We start from the raw sequence: 20,720 nt of genomic DNA, 5'->3' as shown, positions 1-20,720 counted from the left end.
ATACTATATTTTTAAACCTATAAGGCAAATGATCGACAAAGATTTTCTTTAGGAGTCCACCCTGCTATAATACTTTAAAATACTCTGATTTTCAGTGGTATAGTAAAACATCCCTAACAGAGGATTAAATGAGGGTTGGTAGGTAAGATTCAGGTTTATTTAATTCATTGTCTTAAACATATTGACTCATTATAAATCATCCCATTAATGGGAAGGTGTTTATGATCCAAAGAAAAAAATTACCATACTTAACTGAATACACTCTGTTAATTTGCCTGTGTATGTACGCCTGTGTGTTTGTTGAGATTCTGAAGTATAAAATTTTAATCACAAACACAGAAACCACACTTGGGCTAATTGAGGCAAGTTAGTTGGCTGGAGAGACAAATGTCACAATTTTATTAATCATTTATGAATGTTATAATATTACTACTTAAGTTTTGAGACTTCAGAATTAATATTATTTTATATTGTATCACAGTCCATTATTGTAGGACAAAATTATGTTTTAAAATTAAAGAAAATATTTTTAATGCCTGAAATTATTTCTCATTATTTAATATCTATTTTTCCATCTAAATAGACTGACAATTAATGCAGAATGTTACCTTCAGCTTCATAACTTTCCTATGGATGAACATTCATGTCCATTGGAGTTTTCAAGTTGTAAGTGATAAAATGCTTGATATTTTAATAGAATTTTATAGTCTATGATCCTTTTTATTAAAAAATGTAAAATTATGTCAGATAAACCATGATTTATACAATTAACAGAAGTTTAAATTATGTTTAACTGTCTTAGATAAATTTATAAATAACATTTATTTCTTACTTTAAAAAGTGATAATAAATGTATATTTAATATATAATCTTATTATTTACAAATATTCATTCTATCTGTATCCTCTTCCTATTTTGATTAACTAAAGGACTACTGAAGATAGATTTGTATTCAAATATTTTTACACTGCCATGGATAAAAAGTTGATTGAAATTTTATTCATCTTCCAGGAGGCCAGATTTAAGTTTATTACATTATATTTGAAAATATATTTAATTGGTCTGGTGAAGAATTTTACCACGTAAATAGCAAATATTTAAGAAGACTTTAATTAGTTGGAAAAGTCAAGGAAGAAATGTTTATTTCATTCAAAAAAAATGAATGAAACAAAGATAAATTTCTAGTGAGAAATAAATATATTTCTAAATAAATATATTTAGAAGATGTCATTATAGTTCCCATTTTAAGACTCGAAATCATGAAATTTAGAGTGGTTAAGTAACTAGCTCACTGTGTTGTTTGACTAAGGTCTAAATCAGCATCAGAAGCCCACCCAACTTGGATTTTCCCAAATTTCCTTAACTTGGTCCAAAATACCCTTGTGTATTTCTAGGACTTGTAGCAAAAATAAAAGCATGTGTTTTTTAAAAGAATGCATTTCCATTCTAGATAGCTATAGAGAAGGTAGATGTTTTCAACACAAATAACTGACAAAGGTCTAGTATCCAGAACATATATAAGAATTCAGACCAAGAAAAGATAGGGAAAAAACAACAACAACAAAAAAAAACCAGTAAAATAATGGACAATTGAATGAGCAATGATCCAAAGGATAAACTCAAAAATTTAATAAGCATGTGAAATTTGTTCTAGATTTTATTCATATTCAGGAAAAAAATAAAACACTCTACAGTGAAAATAAAGAAGCCTGTCCACATAAACTTTGATGAAAACATGGATCAACATGCATTTTCAAACTCTGCCTGATGAGAGATGAGGTTAATATATTCTCTATGGAAAAGAGATTGGCACTATTTCATAAAGTGGGAAGTATACGTAATCCCCAACCCAGCTATTTCATGTCTAAGTATTTATACCAGAGAGACTTTTGCATATATGTGTTTTGTGAGACATGTACAATAATATTGTAAACTGCAGTGTTAGTAATAGCCAACAGGAAAGATTACAAGTGTGGACACAGTAAAATGGATGAATAATTTTGGCACATCTTTACAACAGAACAAATTTACTACTGCTACATAAAATAGCATAAATGATGGTTATAAATACTATATTAAAATAAATAAGATATAAAATAATATATCCAGCATGGCAAAAATCAAGCAGAGTTCAAAAAGAACCTAAACTATATTTTTCAGAACTGCTTATCAAAAATATATATAATCAAAATCATAAGGGGAGGATTATTATATAAATCAGGTCAGTGGTTACGTCTGGCTGAACAGGGAAATATGTTATTGGAGTGGATGCATGGTTTTTCTTAAATGCTAGCAAGATTTTATTTCTTGATTTAAATGTAATTAGCATGGACTATCATTATTTAATCATTAGGATTATCTTTATACTATACTCACCAATTTTATGCAGTATTTTTCTATATTAACATATAAAAGTGAAAAAAGAATTTCCAAACATTTGTCTTTTAATAATGTCGGTAATGCAACAGTAACAGATTTGGATCTGCTAATATATATATTTTTAATTTTAATTTTTACCTAGATGGATACCCTAAAAATGAAATTGAGTATAAGTGGAAAAAGCCTTCTGTAGAAGTAGCTGATCCTAAATACTGGAGATTATATCAGTTTGCATTTGTAGGTTTACGGAACACAACTGAAATCTCTCACACAATCTCTGGTAAGAAAGGAACACAAATCAATGACTAATGCGAGCATCAAGTGGCATTTGTATTTAAATCTATGGCTTAAAATCCTATACTTATTTGTATTTTATAGCTAAAATATTTTTTTTTCTTCCAGGGGACTATATTATCATGACAATTTTCTTTGACTTGAGCAGACGAATGGGATATTTCACTATTCAGACGTACATTCCATGTATTCTGACAGTTGTACTTTCTTGGGTATCTTTTTGGATCAATAAAGATGCAGTACCTGCAAGAACATCATTGGGTATGATGTAATCTTATGCTATAGTGTCATGCAACTTTTAATATGCTAAAAGTTTATAGTTTAATATATTAGAAATATTCCTCTAACTATAGACAAAAATGGACAGATACTCTAGTGCAGTGTGATGTTGAAGTGAATATATGTAAACAAGTGGGAAATGGAATTGTAAAGAGATGGAAATCTCAGAAATGTTTTTAATGGAGGTCAAGGGAAGGATAGGGGCTAAATAAGAATTAATGCATGAAAATCATACAGAATCCAAACATCTTAAATGTGGTCAGTATTGTCAATACTTTTTATCAGGAGTTTATTTTTTAGCTGAATCACTAATAGGCAGTGTTTATTGACTAGCGTGTATTTAGAAGGCTTTGAAATCCCCTGCTCTTACAATGGTACTAATGAATATTCAATTGTTCCAAAGGACAGGGACAAGAAGTTTCTGGGCTTCTGTTATCTATAAAATGTGTTATTATTCTGTGAACTTTTGAGAATTGCCTGTATAATAACATTGATTAAAAGGGTAATTTGTAGTTAGTACTTGATAAAAGAAACTTTTCCTTTCTTTCATTGGCATTCTGTTGTAATAATCAGTGTAATCAGTAATTAGGCATAAGAAAATGTGCCTAATTACTATACATTTGTTTAAAAGAAAATGATAACCTAAACTCTTATAATATAGATATACAAAGATAAATTATTGATTAATTGATTACTTCCCCACATCAGTATAGTACATGAATCTCACTACTGACAAGCGTGTCTTAAAAACATAAAAAAAGTTGGCACAGTTTCTATTTTCAAAAATAAAGAGATTTTCCTGTGGTTCTATTGTAGCTGGTAAATAACTCCATTTAGTAAATAGTAAAAAAATTTGTAAAATTCAAATCACATAAAAGTAGGAAGATAAAACAGGAAGTACCTAGTTCTGTACTTGGAACTGCAACTCCCAGAGGGTCTAAAGAGAGGTATGGATGCAGCTGGGGACAATAAATTCATATCTGAATGTTGTTTCTATAATTATTTCAAATTATTTTGTGTTACAAGGTAAATAAATTACTTTAGATTCTTTTTGTATGATACTCTAAGTATTCTTGCCTGGAAAATGCCATGGACAGAGGATCCTGTTGGGCTATAGTCCACAGGATCACAAAGAGTAGGGACATGACAGCAGCTAAGCAACAACAACTGAGTATAATAAATATTATATGTTATTTTTAAATTATCTGAAATGAAAAGCCATTAGATAGGCACCAAAATGAGAAAAGATCAGCAGATATGTGATAAAAACGCTGTGAAATGAACAACATTGAGAATTTACAAAATTCAATTTTAAAATTAAATTTCTTAAGATAATACAGTTATTATGCATTTGGGAACAAGGATTATATTTTGTTATGAAGAAACTTACATTAAAAATATGAAATCAAGGAAAAAAATAAATAAATAAACATTATTTTCCCAAAGATAATTTGGATGGATTTTTTTATACCTTTAGGTTTCTACAAAGCCAAAAGCCTATGCCATAATGTCAAAGAGAATAGACAATTGTGGAATTGTATTTTTCCATGAATTCATATTTTATAATGTTATGGTATCAACTATAAACATAAGCCATAGTCAAGTCTACTTAGAAGATATCTCTTAAAATTGTGGATCCTGTGTAGTTGGAGGAGCAAGGATATTTTAAAAATTATATATGCATACATGCATATATACGTCACTGAATGACAATTTCCTCAGCTCATTTATTCAACATTGCATTTTAACAAAATTTTTAAACTGCTTTATGTGAAATACGTAGTGTTCTAGGTGCTGCAGTGTTAACAGTGAACATATGTTATAAAGTGCTAATGTTCATGTTAAAACAGGAAACATTTATGTTTTAGTGGGGTATACAGGTGATGTACACATGTATAAAGCATATAATAAAATGTCAGTGAGTAATAACAGCTATAAAGAAAAATAAAAGTAAATGGCTAGAGAATGACAAGGTATGTGGGTCGATACTCATTTGCTGTGTTATCTTGTGGCGTCAGACTAGTCCTCTCTGAGGTGGCAGAGACCTAATGAAGTCTCTGTTGGATATTTATCTGGTGTTCTAAATGTTTTCTTATGAACTCAGAGATATTTTAATAGGAAATCCACAATATTATTTTTAAGCTAAACTCTGTGATAATAAATACTAAAAAAAATAGGTAAATGTCTAGAAGCTAAGTTCTACTATAGTTTTCCTTACTTCATGAAATAGATATGTAATAGTATTTTAGTCAAGTGAAATTTAATTTTATCACTGATAATGAAATCAATCTACTTTGAATGAGACATAATAATGGAAGCAACGGTACCTTGGGAAATCTACCTTTGACCATAAGAATGTTATGATTTAATAAATTACAAAAAATAATGTGCTAAGCAAGGAAGAGAGAAGAGTAGTAGTCTCTAGGATTATTTCACACTTACTATATGAAAATCCTTTAATTATAATTTTGGGTTAAAAATAATTGAAGCAAAAACTGTCAGGAAAAATGAGAGAAATATAGAAAATCTACAATAATAATTGGACATTTTAATACCCTTTCTTTTTCATTTACAGAATAACTACATGGAAAAATCAATTAAGATGTATAAAATTTAAATGAAATTATCAACCTACTTTACCTGATTGATATTTATAAAACACTGTACCTAACTACAGAATATACAGCATGTTCAAACGCATACAAAACATTAACCAAGGTATCAACAACATTCAAAAGCCTAAAATTTTCCAGAATATATTTTCTGAACAAAATGAAAGTAAATGAAAATTAATAAAACTTTTCATAGGTTAATAATTGCCTCATTTATTTGGAATTTTTAAAAATGATCTTTCAGATAACCCCTGGGTTAAATAAGGGAAATTAGAAAACATTTCAAATTGAATTTTAGTAAGAAATTAGCATATAAATATTTGTAAAATGTAGCTAAAGCCTTGCTTAGAGGGGGAAATTATAGATTTAAAATCTAGTATTAGAAGGGAAGAAAGATTTTACATCTACTTTAAACCCAAGTGAAGTAAGTACATTTTTTATAAATATATTAAACAAAATATATTATATTTCTGTGTCAATTTTTTAGCTGAGGGACACAGATGAGTTAAGAAACTTCCCTGAGGTCATAGAATTAATAGGTGAGAGTGTCAGAATTTGAACTTGTCTCCATAACTTCCAATCCATCATAACTGTATCAACCTTAATTTTTTTCAATCCTAAGTGATAACAAAAATAAAAAGATGGGCATATGAAAGAAATTATTTTTAAGGTGTATTTTAATGTAGACATGAAGGGAAAAGTTGGCTATTAACTTCATCATGCAAAAGAGGTGCTATTTTTTTCAACTCAGATATTGCCAGTCTGTAAATAGCTGGCCAAATTAAGATTCATCTGGTATTATATTAGTACTTCTTAGAGAGAAAACAATTCCACTAATGGTGCTCTGTTTCATGAGACAAAGAATGAGAATTGAGGTAGTTTAGATAAGAAGAGCTAGAGCCTGTGCATCTGTAAGGGGGACTAAAATGAGCAGTGGTGAGAACCACAAGAAGGCCGTGGATAAAGAGAAATAGACAGCCTCAGGGATCCATACACAGGGCTTGGGTCCAGGGGGACATCCTCATTTTATATGTTGAGTTCTTCAAAATATGATTTACTCTTGTCGTTTAAAAAGAGTCGCTTGATATCATTTGCCTATATTCTTTACTGAGACTAAAAAATAGGTTTAATACAAGTTATAAAAATGTTATGGCAGTTTGGATTAATTTTAACTGCGTGTGACAGGAAACCTTAAATCACTGTAGATTAAATTAGACAGGGGTCTAACGTGGCTTCTGATGGTCTGGCCATCATATTCCAGCAGAAATCAATTGAGAAAGAGGAAAAGAAAGGCATTTCCTATCTCTCTAATGTCTAAGGACATCTTTTGGTCTTTGTTTACACCCTTGACTTGATTCTTCTTGGCTACATTTCAGCCTGTGGCCACACATAGCTAAAGGAAGCTGGCAAATAAATGTGTACTTCCAGGCAGGCACAGGCCAGCTAAAAATTGAATAGTCTCTTATTCTGGAAGAAGGCAAGGACAGGTATGGGGAGTTACCTATTTGCAGTCCAGAGAATTTACATGATTAAAAGTTATACAGAGAACACACTGAACACAATGTAGCTACGGTTACCAGATTTTTTCCCCCTATAAATCATGAATAAGCATCTTCTTTTGTTTCCATGGTTTATGTATGCAAACAATATTGCCATATCAAATGGAAGAATAAAAATGGTCTAAGGTCATTTTCATCATCTATTTTCCTTCCCTCCCTCCACAGGTATCACAACAGTGCTGACTATGACAACTCTGAGTACAATTGCCAGGAAGTCCTTACCTAAGGTTTCTTACGTGACTGCGATGGATCTCTTTGTTTCTGTTTGTTTCATTTTTGTTTTTGCAGCTTTGATGGAGTATGGCACCTTGCATTATTTTACCAGCAACAAAAAAGTTAAGACTACTAGAGAAAAAAAGCCAAAAATCAAGACCTCGGTATGTTAAAAAAAAATTATCTCTATAAACAACAACTTACTGTTGGAGACACTCTTTTGAGTTCTCATGTTATATTTCCTTAGACTGATATAAATGCTAGAGGTACCCTGACAAAAGATAAAAAATACTAAAATGAAACTGAGTACCTAATATTTCCCACTACCAGAAGTATACTTATATTTTTTCCCTAGAAAGTACTTTTGAATCACCTCTGCAAAGAGTGGTTATTATGCTGTGAAGTTTTCCATAAGTAGTAAATTCTTTGCCCTAGAAAACTCCTCATTTAAGCTCTCTGTTTGAATCTATTTTTGTGATAGGATTTTAATTTTTAATATGGTTGTCCCACAAACCTAATTTTTAGAGATTAATATCCCTCTTTAATGTTGGTATTCAACTGTGTTTGAAAGATGCAGCTTTCTATGTCATAGAAAAGATATCTGTTTGGCTTTTGTACCGATACAGTTGTACTCTCTTACTCCCCCTTCCTAGGCATATGTCTACCTTAACTTATAAAACATCAGGTTGGTAAATTAGAATTAATTCTACTGACTCTAAAATACTTCAGTATTGGATGACTAACTATAATTTCTTTTTATAATGGCATTATAACAACCTTAAAGTAATACTTAACTTTTACTGAGTGTACCAGGAACTCCTCTATTTTACATGCATGATTTCATTTATGCTCATAGGCACCTACTAAATACTTTGCACAAGGACAACCTTAGAAAGTGAAGAATACAAGACTCAAACCCAGGTTGTTTTTGGTGCCAGAGGTCAAGCTTGTAACCCTTCCTTTATGTTGTCTGTTCTTAAAAGATTCTGAAAAATAAGACACTTCATTGCTAATTTCACTAAATGTTCTCCAAGCAGATTTGTTCCATAATAACAATATACTTGAAAACTATATAAAACAATTATGCATGAGTGGCAAGCTTGTAAACTTACCATACGTGCGTGTGTGCTAAGTTGCTTCAGTGGTGTCTGCCCCTTTGCAACCGTATGGACTGTAGCCAGCCAGGCTCCTCTGTCCATAGGATTCTCCAGGCAAGAATACTGGAGTGGGGATCTTCCTCCAGGGTATCTTCCTGACCCAGGGATTGAACCCCAGTCTCTTGTGTCTCATGCTTTGGTGGATGGGTTCTTTACCACTAGCAACACCTGGGAAGCCCAAACCTACCATAGCAGATAACATAACGAAGCATGGGATTTTTCAGGTTATGTGCTAAATTTGTAAGTTCTAGGATATAATGATTTTTCTCCTGTCCCTCATTTTTCATCAGTTTGTTTATATAATTTTTCCATACTTTAAAATTATATTATGTTGTACTCCAAGGACCAAAGCCTTATGTATTTGCTTCCAGATTTCCACAATATTCCAAGGAAGAAGAACACATTGTTGGTGGTACATGTTTCAGAATTTACGTGGTAGAATTAGCCTGTGATTCTCTCAAGTTGATGTCATTTTAGCTTATTAATAAGATTTAGTGTGGCCTCTGAATGGACAAAGCATCAGGAGGCAATGTTTCAAGTTTAATACCCATTTGCTATTTTTTTAAGTAACGAAAAACACAGGTTTTCTACTTTCTTCCTTTACTCCAAGCCAAGCATCCTCTCTGGATTTTCCATTTCATCATTTACTCATCCACAGCTATGTTCAGTTACTACTTTGACAATTTTATTTCTGAACAGTGAATAAATGAGTGTGTGAATAAATAAGGGTGTGAATGAGAATGTTTAAAATAAAAATAATTGACATTTTAGAATAACAATGTACAGTCTCACATGGATTCTAGAATTTCATTCTAAGAATATGTGATATAGATACTAATATTGTCTAAGGCTATTGTAGGACTACAGATAATCAGTTTGACTCCAGGTCATGTGCTCTCAACCACCTTACCAGATGCCTCACTCAGGAAGCTGAAACACTGGAGTGCAAGCTTTAAAATTATGATGTTCATATAATTGTTCATTCATCAAATATTTATTAAGGACACCCAGGTTCTAGGTACTGTTCTAGAATAGCTATTTAAGAAAAAATTATCTATATGTTTAATATTTACAATATATCACCAAGCCCTAGAAGCAAAATACTAAAGCTGAAAAAGTAAGGAATAAAAAATAAATGAGTGCTTAAAAGCACTAAATTATAAATATTGAAAAGTTAAATTAAACATTTAATTGACTACCTAGAGAAGAAATATATTTAGAGCTATCTAAAATAAAACTCTATAGTATCTTCTTTCTGTTCAGTTACATGCTTCATTAGCTCTTTCAATACTAACTGACACTTTAAGTGAAAAACTGGATCACTAATCAAAGCTGACTCCCTGCCTAGTTCAGTGTTCAACCATATGGTCTCGGTAATCAGGTAAATCAGAACACACTCTTATGAAGAATAGATAGCTCTGTTTGCTGTTGTCTCAAAATGTTCTATTTAAGGGCTTTGCGGAATCTGTGTTTTTCTTCTGTTCCAGCCAGGAGAATCAAATGCAAGCCTAGACCCAGAAATCTTGCAGCACATTCCCTTTACACCTGTTTCAGTAGTTTGTGAGTTTATCTTCCTTTCTCATTCTCTATGTCTCTGTTCTGCCAACATTCTACTTTATTTTGTAGGCCCCAAATTGTGAATAGTTTAAAACCAAGCATTTCCTTTCCTTCACCAAATTATTTATGGCAATGGGCCAGGACCAAAGATTTTGCCTGGAGTCATTGAAAGGTCAATGTGTCTATTTAAATGATACTTAAGGGTGTTCTTGAGATCTCTTTGACTGCTTAGCTGAGAATCCCTGAAAAGTTCAATTTATTTTACTTAGGAAGAGATGATGCATGCATAAGTACTAGGTTGCTTCAGTTGTGTCCGACTCTTTGCAACCCTATGGACTGTAGCTGTCCAGGCTCCTCTGTCCATGGACTCTCCAGGCAAGAATACTGGAGTGGGTTGCCATGCCCTCTTCCAGGAGAAAGAGATGATACTTGAACACAATAGATTTTTAGCTTCAATGACCGCTCTAAGAAAAATATAAGTTAATAAAAATGTTTTCTGCCTTATTCTCCATGTGGTATTATACAATGGACCTCTTCTCTGTTTCTCTTACTGCATCTCCCACCTTCCTTCCTTCCTCCTATCATTTCATCCTTCCTTTTGTCCTTCTATCATTTTCTTATGTCTGTATTTCTTTATTTTTTTCTTCTTTATCTTTAATTGTGAATGTCAGTGCCATTTTGACTTGGTCTTTATTACCATAGCTGAGAAAAGAAGAGACGCTAAAGGAAAAGGAAAAAAGGAAAGATATACCCATTTGAATGCAGAGTTCCAGAGAATAGCAAGGAGAGATTAGAAAGCCTTGCTTAATAATCAATGCAAAGAAATAGAGGAAAACAATAGAATGGGAAAGACTAGAGATCTCTTCAAGAAAATTAGAGCTACCAAGGGAACATTTCATGCAAAGATGGGCTCAATAAAGGATAGAAATGGCATGTACCTAACAGAAGAAGAAGATATTAAGAAGAGGTGACAAGAATACACAAAAGAATTACTCAGAAAAGATCTTCAAGACCCAGACAACCATGATGGTGTGATCACTCACCTAGAGCCAGACATCCTGGAATGCAAAGTCAAATAGGCTTTGGGAATCATCACTACGAAGAAAGCTAGTGGATATGATGGAATTCCAGTTGAACTATTTAAAATCCTAAAAGATGATGCTCTGAAAGTGCTGCACTCAATATGCCAACAAATTTGGAAAATTCAGCAGTGACCACAAGACTGGGAAAGGTCAGTTTTCATTCCAGTCCCAAAGAAGGGCAATACCAAAGAATGTTCAGACTACTGCATGATTGCACTCATCTCACTTGCTAGCAAACTAGTGCTCAAAATTCTCCAAGCCAGGCTTCAACAGTATGTGAACCCAACTTCCAGATGTTCAAGCTGATTTTAGAAAAGTCAGAGGAACCAGAGATCAAATTGCCAACATCCACTGGGTCACTGAAAAAGCAAGAGAATTCCAAAGAAACATCTACTTTTGCTTTATTGACTATACCAAAGCCTTTGACTGTGTCCATCACAACAAACTGGAAAATTCTTAAAGAGATAGGAGTACCAGACCACCTGAACTGCCTCCTGAGAAATCTGTATGCAGGTCAAGAAGCAATAGTTAGAACTGGACATGGAACCACAGACTGGTTCCAAATCAGGAAAGGAGTATATCAAGGTTGTATATTGTCACCCTTCTTATTTGACTTATATGTGGAATACATCATGCAAAATGCTGGGCTGGATGAAAAACAAGCAGGAATCAAGATCACCGAAGAAATATCAATAATCTCAGATAGGCTAATGACACTATCCTTATGTCAGAAAGTGAAGAGGAACTAAAGAGCCTCTTGGTGAAAGAGGGGAGTGAAAAAGCTGGCTTAAAACTCAACATTCAAAAAACTAAGGTCATGACATCCAGTCTCATCACTCCATGGCAAATAGATGGGAAACAATGGAAACCGTGGGAGACTGTATTTTTTTGGGCATAATCACTGCAGATGGTGACTGCAGCCGTGAAATTAAAAGACACTTGCTCATGGAAGAAAATCTATGACGAACCTAGACAGCATATTAAAAAGCAGATACATTACTCTGCTGACAAAGGTCTGTCTGGTCAGTGCTGTGGTTTTTCCAGTAGTCATGTATAGATGGGAGAGTTGGACTATAAAGAAAGCTGAGCACCAAAGAATTGATGCTTTGTAACTATTGTGTTGACTCTTGACAGTCCCTTGGACTGAAAAGAGATGCAACCAGTTACTCCTAGAGGAAATCAGTCCTGAATATTTTTTGAAAGGACTGTTGAAGCTGAAACTCCAATACTTTGGCCACCTGATGCGAAGAACTGACTCATTTGAAAAGACCCTGATGCTGAGAAAAATTGGAGGCAGGAGGAGAAGGGGACAACAAAGGATGAGATGATTGGGTGGCATCACTGACTGGATGAACATGAGTTTGAGCAAGGTCTAGGAGCTGGTGATGGTAGGGAAGCCTGGCCTGCTGTAGTCCCTGGAGTCACAAAGAGTCATACAGGACTGAGCATCTGAACTGAATATATATTAATAGGATTTTATTTCTATTCATTGAGAATACGATTCAGGTATGTTTGTATCAATATCTATTTTCAGTTAAATCTAGTATACTAAATATATTGAATTATAAACTCAAGATCCCCTATGAAAGAGGTAAAGATATCAGAAAAGCAATAGTAATAAACAATCCAAATAAAGAGTCATTCATTTTAAAACTCAAATATTCAGCCGTTTGATGATAAAAATACCAGAAAACTATTTTATACCTATATTAGGAGGCTGGGAAGGAAATGACAGTCCACTCCAGTGTTCTTGCCTGGAGAATTCCAGGGACGGGGGAGCCTGGTGGGCTGCTGTCTATGGGGTCGCACAGAGTCGGACACGACTGAAGCGACTTAGCAGCAGCAGCAGCATAGCCGTTTGAGGATGGAACCTTCTTATTTGTAATCTCTCAGTTGGTAGAAATGTTAAATGTTTGAAGTTTATTTCACCAACAGTGGACAAGATGGGCTTCCCTAGTGGCTCTGAAGTAAGAATTGCGCTGCTGTGCAGGAAACCCAAGTTAGATCCCTGGGTCAGGAAGATCCTCTGGAGAAGGGAATGGTTGGTTACCCACTTCAGTATTCTTGCCTGGAGAATTCCATGGACAGAGAAGCCTTGTGGGCTACAGTCCATGGAGTTGCATAGAGTTGGACACGACTGAGTGACTAAGAATGGACAAGACACTATGAAGAGAATAATGACAGAATGTGTTCTCTGCTTTCAGGGCTCTGTAAATCTAGTTGTGGAAAAATGAAATAGAAGTATAAACAGAAGATAAGAAATACAGTACAAATAACAGTCCAATGTAAAAATCAAAAGTAAACAAAGACACTGTAAGGAAGGAGAAGTTAGATAACTGGTTTCAAACATCTTTTCAGCCCCAAAATATTTTCTATGACAGATATAAATTAAGCATGTTTGAAGATGTTTTCAATGAAATAGAGATAGTCACCACAGAGTCCGAACTAAGTGGGCTGTCCCATGCACAGAAGGAGTCTTGAGACATTATGTAATATAGTTTGTGAAACACGAACAAGCACATAGTGTTGAGAAGAGGCTATACCGTTGTGAGTGACAGTGCAGTGGGTGGGCTTGTCTCATTCCACTGTAAATAATTTATTTAAAATGTATGTAAACTAATTCTTCCAAGTGGGAATTTGATAGAGAAAACGACAAAGAAAGCATGACATCATTGGAGTAGTTCTCTGAAGAATAAATTGCAGTTTTCAGGAAAACAAATTAGCAAGAACATTTGAGAGAAGGAACCATGTAATCCAGGTTGAGGTTTACATGTAAGAATAAAAAGTAGGCTGGTGTATTTCTCAAGCTGTTTATCTAATGCAATAACCACTAGCTAGGTTGATTTAAATTAACTAAAATCAACCAAAAATGTAACATTTAAATCTTAGTAGCAGTGGTCACATTTCAAGTGGTTAATAGCCACATGTAACTAGTAGAAACTTATGGATAATGCTGGTTTAAAAATACGAATCTTAGGAAGGAAATTAAGGCAAGTTGAGGATAGAAAAGTTGTTTATTGCCAAGATGTTGAAGTTTCCATCACAATGTTAAGAAATTCAGATTTTTCCCTGTCAGCACTGATAAACTATGAATGTTTTCAAAGATGGCATATTTGTTTCTATATTTTTGAAAGACAATTATAAGTAGCATTGAATACTTTTGAATTACAAAAGAAGCAAGGAGATAAAGACTACTGCAAAAGTTCAAGATATAATATATTACTGAGAATGTAACTAGAATAAGAGTGGAAATACAATGTGAAAGGTATTTTTGTGTGTGCGTATTTGTTTTGGCCACAGTACCCAACCCACAGCCCATTCTTCAGCTAATACATATCATATCTTTATGAATAAGCAATCCTCTACCTTTTAGAGCACAAAAGTAATGAAAAGCTGTATCAATACACAGTTTCACCAATTATAAACTTTCTTTCCTATAATGGTATTTGGCAAAGCTCCCAGGAATGATTATTTGATATTGGTGAAATCTGAAATACAGTAAGAAACTTACTTGTGTATGATTGAAACAAATGAACAAATCAAATAATGTATAAATGTACAAGTGAAAATACAATTCTCTGCTTATCAGCCTTGGTCCCAACCCTCAGAATTAGGTTTATTTGTTTTTTTAACTTTCTATTTTTTTACTTTCCTCTGATAATTATTTACATTAACTTCTATATTCTTGAAGTACCAAGATTGATAACTTAGAATGACAAAAATCTACCTCATATCTATTTTAACACTAATATAGTTTCATAATATTTGAAATTTTGACTAATTAACTAAGTATACTCATGTATAACTTTTTGATGAAAAATTAATAGTAGTGATACTAGTCAATATTTTATAATATCAATAACATGACCTAATAATGTCTACAATGTCTGTTAATTGCTAATACTGAATATTATTAATGGTAGTAGTATATGATCTGAATAGTAAGTATTGGCCTTGGTGCTTAAAGTATATTTTGTATATTAACTATATGATTAAACTATAAGTAATAGAGTATTTAGTATATAACCAGATACATATGTATCTTTAATAGAATGGAATTGATTTCTCAAAATGTTAAGTTTAGCTATATTCTTAGTGATTTCTTTGAAATAACAAAAAGATGGTATATTCTCAAAACTACATCATTTGAAGTAGAAGAAAATTCTATTTGATTGTTGTTTTGTTTATATTATTTAAACAGGTCTATTTTATTTTCTCAATGTTTGTTATTTTGGGTGGACATCAGGATCTTTATTTGAGACATTATAAGATAGGCTATGCAGTTGTACTTCAGATAAATAAAGTTTGTAATGTTTATATTTTTCCAATTCATATTTCAGTGGTTCCAGATTACAAATTTGTATATCACAAATATTTTATTTTACTGATACTATATCAATTCTTTAATTATTTTTCTTAGCACATACAAAATTCACTTCAAGTCATGTTCATCATTCAATGAAGTATAGTTTCAGTTTATGGTTAGTGGCATTTTGAGGGAGATAGCAGGAAACTAGAAAACCATCAATCTAAAGTGTCCCTGTGATAGATGTTCTCCATGATTTTGGCCACCAGGGATTGGTTCATATTTTAAGTGAAACATTTGCAAGTTTTCCTCCATTTTTGTGCACTTTTATGTTTGATCATCCTTCTCATACAAAATTGATATCTTCCAACAAACACACTGTCTCCATTTATGGCAGTTCTGAGTGATAAAGGGAATGTGTTTTATGTCTTATAGCCTTGAAATTGCATACTAACAATCTTATATTTTAACCACTTTCACTCTGATTAACATTGGAGCATATGCTATTTAAGTATCAAGTGATAAGAAAATTAATACACATTTATCTCAATTTTGTACATGTTAGTGCTCCACTAAAATTTAGGAGTCTAGTCAAGTAAACCTGAGTATCAGTCTCAGAAGATCATCGTTAACATATAATAATATATTGCCTCCGTTTTTCATGATACATGTGCACAGGTCCAGTCAGTTTTATTTATTTTTAGGGCATTGTTTATCTTTGAGCTGCACAATTTGTTTCTAATATGGATAGTATACCTTGTGTGATGGATTTATCTTTTTAAAACATCATTAACTGTGATTATTTGCTTTTTGCATCTACTGAATGTTTAATATTTATTGGTTCAGATTCTCTGTTTATTTTAGAAATAAAGTGGGTTTGAATATAGGTCCAAATGTTTTGAAATTCTCATTTTTGTGCTTGATTTTCTAAATCTTTCTCATACAGTGTTTAATTTTCATAGTTTTGAGATTTATTTCAGAATTTAGGATGAAAAACTTTTATAAATATTTTCATTAGAATTTAAAATCATGATAAAACAATTATTATAATTTCAGCATTGTATTCAGTGTTTACAAAATAAAACCATTGATTATATTATATTGTGAGATTCACATCTAAAATAACCCCTGAAATATGTGGATGTCCTGAAGAATAAGGGTTGCTAAAGATGGCAATTTTCATTCATAATTTACTTGCCATTTTATTTAAGCGTTCATTAATGTAATTCTTCCCCAGCTATGGGGAGGACTGGAATGAGACAAATTTTGGTAAAATGAGCAAAATTTTGAATATCAGTTGTTTCCAAGCTGAGTTTTTAACTCCTGCATGTTCTTTCTCCCAAACACAATGCTTCATGCTTATCCACAACTCCAGACCTCAAAGATTTTTTATTCATTTACACCTTCTTAAAATTTTTTGCTTTATCAAAATCATATATTAACAATCTTTTATTTTAACCACTTTCACTCTGATTAACATTGGAACATATACTATTTAGGTATTAAGTGATAAGAAAATTAATACGAACTTGTCAATCTTTATTATTTGTTCTCATTATGACTAAAATATAATACAGAATATAACCACAGCAAACCAACTGGTGTTTATAGTATTGTAAATGTTTTACTGTAATATATCATAGAAAATATAGTTTATCCTCATTTTAGAATTAGATTCATGGTCAACAATAATTTAGTAGATCATCTTTTTAAAGGTATAAAAATATATTTCATTTTTTAGTGTCTTTTTCCTTCAAAATCTTTGGAATATAAAATAATATTTGTATAGCACTCTTGCCTGGAAAATCCCATGGACGGCGGAGCCTGGTAGGCTGCAGTCCATGGGGTTGCGAAGAGTCAGACACGACTGAGCAATTTCCCTTTCACTTTTCACTTTTATGCATTGGAGAAGGAAATGGCAACCCACTCCAGTGTTCTTGCCTGGAGAATCCCAGGGATAGGGGAGCCTGGTGGGCTGCGTTTATGGGGCCACACAGAGTCAGATACAACTGAAGTGACTTAGCAGCAGCAGCATACTACAAAGTAAATTATAGCCTAAAAAAAGATGTTAGGATTGAATATTTGTTTGATTTTTGAAAAATGCAATTTTTTTTTTTTTTAAACTGCATATCACTCCTAGAGTTTGCCTTGCAGGGACAAATTGATCTTTTTTATGCTATTTTCTCCTCAACATTCATTTATTATCTTACTCAGATGTCCTCTGGACTCCATCCTGGATCCACTCTGATTCCAATGAATAGCCTTTCTCTGCCACAAGGAGAAGATGATTATGGCTACCAGTGTTTGGAGGGCAAAGATTGTGCCAGCTTCTTCTGTTGCTTTGAAGACTGCAGAACAGGATCGTGGAGGGAAGGGAGGATACACATACGCATTGCCAAAATTGATTCCTATTCTCGAATATTTTTCCCAACAGCTTTTGCCCTGTTCAATCTGGTTTATTGGGTTGGCTATCTTTACTTATAAATCCTACTTACTAGGAAAAATGAAAAAGAAGTCTGACTAAATCCAACATCATCTACTGTCCTTCAATATTGCATGAAGTTTGAATTCAAAATGGAGAGAAACCAATGGTTTAAATGTGAATAGTTATTTTAACTATTTTATGGCTTTCATAGGTAAATAAAGTAGCAGCTTTCAGTTAAATGTACTTTATATAAAACAGATTATTGCAAAATTCAGCCTATTAAAATAGTATTGCATATTTGTACTTTATTTTTTTTATTTTTGCATATATTCTGTTAGGAGTTTGAATTTATGAGTTCTGTGATTCATATTTTAAAGATGGAATAATTTATTACAAATTTTATTTAAATTTAACCAATTGTTTATAATGGTAGCCTAATCTAATGCCTAATACTGTGTAATCTGTTTTTGCCTAGAAAATATTAATTTGATTTTTTTTTCTTTTTCTTTTTATGCTTTGTTTGGAATAGAACTAGTTGAAAACATTAAACCATGATTTCATTGGGTTGATTTCTAAGAAGCTTTACTCCTCCTAACAAATTAATTTAAAAATATTTTTTTTTTAAAGAAGAAAAAGCCAGTTTTTAGCTTATCTTTAATCTAGTTCATTTCCTGATGAAATATTTAGGTTTGGTGGCTTACAAACTAGGATGGAAACTATCAAAGACACTTAAATACATTTTTTTCTCTGTTTCATAGCATTTATGAAGAACAAAGAGAATAATACTGAAATGTTTAGATCTACCAAGCTTAAAATTAAATGACTTTTTCTTACCCTTATACAAAAGTGTTATATTCCTTAAATTAACAACAACAACAAACATTGAGGAACAGGGCTTGTATTTACTCATGGGGCTAAAGAATATTATCCAGCAAATTGATATGAAATTCAATTTGAGGATATTGTCTTAAGTACATGCTATTAACATTTTTCAGACCAGTAATAGTCTGGAAACACAGTTTCAGGCCTGTGTTGCATATCGTCTTTTCCAGTTCCTAAATTTCAACTTGGTCAGGTTTATGAGTTTGTTATAAATTGTAATGACATTCTCTTCTTTAGAAAATGTGAGCAGGCACAGAAATTATATTAAAGGTGAAATTCTGTTAGAGGTACCTCTAATGAAAATGAGTGTATGGAACTCTCGATTCTGAGAGACAGGAACAAAAATAATCTTACTATAGTTTAGAGCCTGTTGGTTAATAGCTTCCGAATGTCTGTTTTGTTAAGAGGCGAGTTAAACTCAGGCTTTAATTATTATATTCCTATAACTAGTTTGGCATATCAATTATTTATAAGAACTCCCTATTCATTCACCATCACCTAATCATTTGGAAAATCACCAGGGTGATCTTGAGGGTAGCCTTTAAAAATTGTTTCCATTGTCAACAGCAACTATCAGGACAAAGAGTTTTATGGTCCTGACCCATCTTATGGTATGTGGAGGAAGCTGTCCCTTGTGCACTTGACACCACGTGGTTAGTGAATACATGAGTATGCTCTGGCATGGTATTACTTAGGTTTTTAGAATATATAGGGGTTTTTTCAGTCTAGTATATTTCATTTTGCATCAACAACCTACATCTGAATTTTTTCACTTTGCTTATAAATCTTGGGGAAAAGTAATAATGAATTAAGTGATATTGCCCAAATATCCACCGACACTGCTTTTTTTGAATGGAGAGCCAAATTAAACTTTGGCCATGTATATATTCACTTACAAAGTGCTTATGCTTTCATTTTTATAACATTGCATATTGACGGATATTCTTAAAGTAAACATTCATTTAAAGATAAATGAAAAATGAAGTATCAATGAAGAATAAATCATTTCACTAAAATGTATTATGGGTATTTCCATGTTTTAAGCTCCGGCCTGCTCATTATCATGGGGTAGTTTTAATTCTGGTATTCTTTCAAGTCTATCTGAGCGTGACCATACTTCAAAATTCTTAAAAATTAATTTGAACAACTTTGCTTTTCTCACTGTGTTGCATTAACTCAACTTTACTATTAACAATTTCACATTGTGAATAAGAGAAAATAAAATATGATAAAAGTTAGATAAAAATATGACAGATGTTTTTCTACATACATTCATTGTATATACCATTAAGACATGTGATTTGTTTTCAAAGCCAGTGGTATTCTGAACAGTCCTATTTAAACATGCAGATCAGAAGAGGAAGTGTGTACAAATTTTATTCGTTCTAAAAATGAGAGTGAAAAGAAGATGCAATTAGATTATTTTTATAAGAAATCAAATAGATCTTACTTTAAAAGGAAATGCAGTCTAATCCCTGTTTCTCTCTTCTTTCAAGTATTAGTTTTATTATCTTAAGAAAGAATTCTTAAAAAAAAAAAATTCCTCCTCTTTCTCCAGGTGAGTTCCATCTTGATTTTATTAGATTCACTGGTACTTGTGTTTTCTGACTGCTTAAATATACACCAAATAACATATACCAAAAAAAAAAAAAAAAGATATAGATAGAGAAAGGATAATTGGACCAGAGGGACTTAAAATAATTTGGAGAAGTGTTAATTCACATAGCACTATCCTCTAAATATGTTACCAGGATCTAGAAGTATTGAAAAGGAAAATCGTGACTAGCATGATTTTATTCTCTTGGATTTATGAGTGCATGAAAATATTTTATCTATTTTTGAATTTCATAGACTTAATTGAAATAAAATTCCTAAAATTTCAAGTCATTTCTGAAAAAAATAAAGAACTTAGATTTTCTGAGAATTCAGTAGGGAAAGAGCATAATTCAAGAGTAAATCTAGCTACATAGAAGGT

The 20,720-nt window shown here is 32.4% G+C and overlaps 1 protein-coding gene across 1 annotated transcript in view; it reads left to right on the top strand.

Moving 5' to 3' along the window:
- Window positions 1–20,400, top strand: part of GABRG1 (gamma-aminobutyric acid type A receptor gamma1 subunit) — an 87,200-nt gene extending 66,800 nt beyond the window's left edge. Inside the window, exons 5-9 of the mRNA XM_005681572.3 lie at window positions 584–666; window positions 2,522–2,659; window positions 2,782–2,934; window positions 7,289–7,500; window positions 17,653–20,400. Of these exons, the coding sequence (XP_005681629.1) occupies window positions 584–666; window positions 2,522–2,659; window positions 2,782–2,934; window positions 7,289–7,500; window positions 17,653–17,922 (856 nt within the window). The 3' untranslated portion in view covers window positions 17,923–20,400. The remainder of the gene's footprint in view (window positions 1–583; window positions 667–2,521; window positions 2,660–2,781; window positions 2,935–7,288; window positions 7,501–17,652) is intronic.

The sequence above is a fragment of the Capra hircus genome, chromosome 6 (assembly GCF_001704415.2).
Source record: "Capra hircus breed San Clemente chromosome 6, ASM170441v1, whole genome shotgun sequence".
In the NCBI taxonomy this organism is placed as follows: domain Eukaryota; kingdom Metazoa; phylum Chordata; class Mammalia; order Artiodactyla; family Bovidae; genus Capra; species Capra hircus.
The sequence above is the reverse complement of the archived record's forward strand: the minus strand, read 5'-3'. Positions and strand labels throughout refer to the sequence as shown.